The 4,083-nt window shown below is 48.1% G+C and overlaps 1 protein-coding gene across 1 annotated transcript in view; it reads left to right on the top strand.

The window, feature by feature from the left end:
• The window catches only part of LOC109883486 (nuclear receptor subfamily 4 group A member 2), a gene marked incomplete at its 5' end in the record, with an annotated part of 13,944 nt that extends 10,078 nt beyond the window's left edge, over window positions 1-3,866 (top strand). The window contains one exon of the mRNA XM_031816519.1: window positions 1,887-3,866. Within this exon, the coding sequence (XP_031672379.1) occupies window positions 1,887-2,155 (269 nt within the window). The remainder of the gene's footprint in view (window positions 1-1,886) is intronic.
• Window positions 3,867-4,083: the final 217 nt, after the last annotated feature.

The raw sequence follows: 4,083 nt of genomic DNA, 5'->3' as shown, positions 1-4,083 counted from the left end.
TATTTTCCTACCTTCTCAGGACATTCAGGTGAAATGTTAGGACATTGGGGTCCCGATAATGTAAGAAAACAAGTACACACACACACAAACACCCTAACACACACTCCCTAATACCCTAACACACACATTAGCACACACACTTAAACACACCTCGGTCCGGAAGGTACACCTGATCTCCGGCAGCACCTGCTGCACCTGTCTGACACCTGGTCCCTTAATCAGAGCATGAGTGTGAACCACGTAGGAGCATCAATGATTCCTTCGTGTGTGTGTGTGTGTTCTGCTGAATGCCTCTTGCACAGAGAACAGAATACACTATCTGACTCTACCCCCCACACACTTCAACAGACAGTGAGTAAAGAGCTGAGAGCAGACAAGGGAGAGCAGAGGGTCATTCAACAAAGAGAAACATTTTATCTTACTCTTTTATTACCCTCGTTGAACTATTTTTTACCTAACATGTTACTTAGCAGGTAGCCTGGGGTGGCAGGTAGCCTGGGGTGGCAGGTAGCCTGGGGTGGCAGGTAGCCTGGGGTGGCAGGTAGCCTGGGGTGGCAGGTAGCCTGGGGTGGCAGGTAGCCTGGGGTGGCAGGTAGCCTGGGGTGGCAGGTAGCCTGGGGTGGCAGGTAGCCTAGTGGTTAGAGCGTTGGACTAGTAACCGAAAGGTTGTTAAATCAAACCCCCGAGCTGACAAGGTACAAATCTGTCGTTCTGCCCCTGAACAGGCAGTTAACCCACTGTTCCTAGGCCGTCATTGTAAATAAAAATGTGTTCTTAACTGACTTGCCTGGTTAAATTTTAAAAAATACTCTGAGATTTAAAATTCTACTACACCCCTTTCCCCCACACACAGTCCCATCCCTGTCCCCTACCCTCTCCTCTCTGGGGGAGCACTTAACTCTGTGCCGGATCGACCGGGTCACCGTGGAGCTCGGCTCTGGAATGGTGTCCGCACGGCTCTCAGTGGCACTCTGCCACCTCCACACAGCACACAGGACACTGCTACTGTAGAGCTGCTAGAAACATCGACCGTGGCAGAGTGGCCTCTGCGGAAAGACAGTCATCGATCCCTCCCTCCCCAGGAACTCAGTTAGAGAGAGAAAGAATGGATTCGGAGAAGAATGAGAGGGTATAGAGGTGAGGGAGAGAGCATGAGGTCTGAAAGCTGTCTCTCTCAGTGAGAGGTGAAAAGGACCTCGGCAGTGACTGCAGCACCAAACACACAGCGCACAAAAGAGTCCAACAACACAGACAGTAGGCGTCTCACACTGAGGCTAGCATTCTACACACACACTCACACAGTACACACACTCTTTCTGATACATACTGACTCAAACTACGTGTGTGTGTGTGTGTGTGACTGTCTGGACACCCTGTTCTCTACAGAATGAGTTAGTGTCACATTAAGGCTGGTCGGGTTGCTAAGGGCAGTGAGTGTGTGTGTGTCTAATCTCATTTGGCTGCTCACAGGAGCGAATAATCTGCTAATTGTTGAGCACTGGCTACTTGTGTTGATGTCAACCTCTTCGAGCAGGCGAGTGTGTTTATGTGAGAGTGTGTGTGTGTGTTTATATGTAAATCGTCACAGGACTCGGGTGGGGGGTATGTTAGGTTAGTGTGTGTATTGATCTGCAGTGAGAGACACAGACAGGGTGTGTATGTCTCGGAGGTTTAGAGCCTGTTTAAGGTTTAAGGCTGCGGTAACATAATAACAACAAGATCCACAGGACCTAATGAGATGGAATTGAATGGAAAACAAGATGGAGTTTGTGCTTCGAGCTGGTAGCGCTCTGAGCAAGTGGAGGAGCACTGTGTGCATGTGTGTCCTGTATCTCTCTTTGTGTATCTGTTTAGTGTGTAACACGTCTTTCCCTCTGTCTCCACAGAGCAGGTCCCAGGACTGAAGGACAGTAAGCGCGTTGAGGAGCTGCAGAACAAGGTGGTCTGTTGCCTTAGAGACCACCTGGGCTTTGGCCCCTCCTCCTCCTCCTCCTCCTCCAAGGCCACGCCCCCTCTAAGTCGTGTGCTGGGTGTTAGGGCGGAGCTCCGCTCCCAGAGGACCCAGGGTCTGCAGAGGATCTTCTACCTGAAGCTGGAGGACCTAGTCCCACCCCCACCTCTGATTGACAGGTTCCTAGACACTCTGCCCTACTGATGCTGCCTGGGCTGATTATGCCCACACATACGTGTCACATCCTGTTTAAGCCCCCCACCCCCCACCCCTCCCCCCAGAGCACCACGCAGCCACGCTCAGAGGAGCGAGACTCGCTGAGCTACGCTGAGAGACAGCCAATCAAATTGCTTTTCACTCATTAAGGACAACCAATCAAAAAATGCTTTTCACGCCATAAAGACAATTATTCATATGCTTACCACTTTCTATCTGGACCGTTTTTCTCGTGTGATGGGAGGATGTGAAAGGATGACAAAAATATGAAAGTGACATTTCTCTGTCCTGTTTTAGTCTGGTTATGCCTGAAGGAGGAAAATAAGACCCAGGCCTTTGTTCTGGACTGGTTTGGCCTGCTTCAGTCTGGTTCGGTTCTGTCTGAAGTTCATAGCAGTCTGTCCTAGGGGGAGGGGAAGGCAGTCTGTGTGAGTAGCTGTGTGACGCTCTGATGATGTCCCAGGGAAACAGAAGCTGCGTTTGTTTTGTGTTCCCCCTGCGAAATTGGAGGAAGGAGACATTTAAATCAAAAAAGGTATCGTCAGTCAAGACGACGTACAGCGTGAGTGACCCAGCAAACTGTCTGTGTGTGTGTGAGCTTAGTCACACAACAGAAGGCATTTAGTGCTATCTTTTTTTTAATGCAACAGCTAGAGATGGGAAGGTTTCATTTCAAACTCTAAATGATTCTAATACTAAGACTGGCCATGTACTGCCAGTCTGTCAGTAGCTCCGGGAGAAAGACAGATTGGTGAGGAGGTACTGAGCACTAACCATTGATGACTCAGTCTCTCAGACTTGAACTGGCTGTAGTAGATTTAAGAATGAACTCTTAGGATTATTGGAGGAAAGAACGCAAGCAGCACTTACACCCTCAGAGGGTGACAAGCACAGACACGCACCCACCCTGCTCCCCGAGAGAGGGAGCGAAGAGGCAGAGAGGAGGAGAACAGGAGAGGAGGAAAGGGGGGCTGGGAGTAGAAGGGTGCTCGATGGATGACTGTAAGGGGCCTGAGGGAGGTTGAAACATTCCGCAGTCATGCTCTTTTTATATGTTTGTAATATGGAGGCTGTGAGAGATTGGAGGACAGTGTTACTGTCTATGTGTTTCTGTGTAGGAGTACAGGAGCATATGCATGGTGTGTTATAAGCTGTTATAAGCTCTTATGAAGCTGGTATGACAGCCTGGCCTGGTTTGTGTGTCAGACTGCGCCTGTGTGTGTGTGTGGTCCCCCCCCTACCTGGCCATCCACCATTACACATCACAGACTCACTCACAGGCATCCGTTTTGAAAGAAGGAAAAAATACAATTCTATAGATATATAAATATATATATATACAAAACTAATATTTTGAAGTGTTTTTAGCTTTTTCAAATATTGTGGTACAAGTTGTGCATTGTTTTTTTGAAGAAGAGAAATTAAAAGAAGTTAAAAAAGTTGTTTTCTATTTCCCTCTGACCTGGTTATTCTGACTGACTGGTTATTCTGACTGACTGACTGTTTATTCTGACTGACTGGTTATTCTGACTGACTGAGTCTGCTGATCCTATCATCATTATCATCGTCATCATCATCATCATCATCATCACTCACAGTACCATGAATTAATGTTATATCAGGACAATGAGGGAAACCAGAGGATTCACTGCAAGGAATTGATCCTGCACACATTCCTAAATAAATGAAATAAAAATCACTGAATAAGTGTGATATGTGGAATGAAGTGTGTGTGTGTGTCTGAGTGTCTGAACGCGTGTGTGTGTGTGTGTGTGTGTGTCTGAGCGTGTGTGTGTTTGAGTGTGTGTATGTGTGTCTGAGTGTGTGCGGTTGTGTCCGAGTGTCTGAGCGTGCACGTGTGTGTGTGTGTGTGTGTGTCTAAGCGTGTGTGTGTGCGTCTGAGCGTGTGTGTGTGT

This window comes from Oncorhynchus kisutch, unplaced genomic scaffold, assembly GCF_002021735.2.
Source record: "Oncorhynchus kisutch isolate 150728-3 unplaced genomic scaffold, Okis_V2 scaffold811, whole genome shotgun sequence".
NCBI classification, from domain to species: Eukaryota; Metazoa; Chordata; class Actinopteri; order Salmoniformes; family Salmonidae; genus Oncorhynchus; species Oncorhynchus kisutch.
The sequence above is the reverse complement of the archived record's forward strand: the minus strand, read 5'-3'. Positions and strand labels throughout refer to the sequence as shown.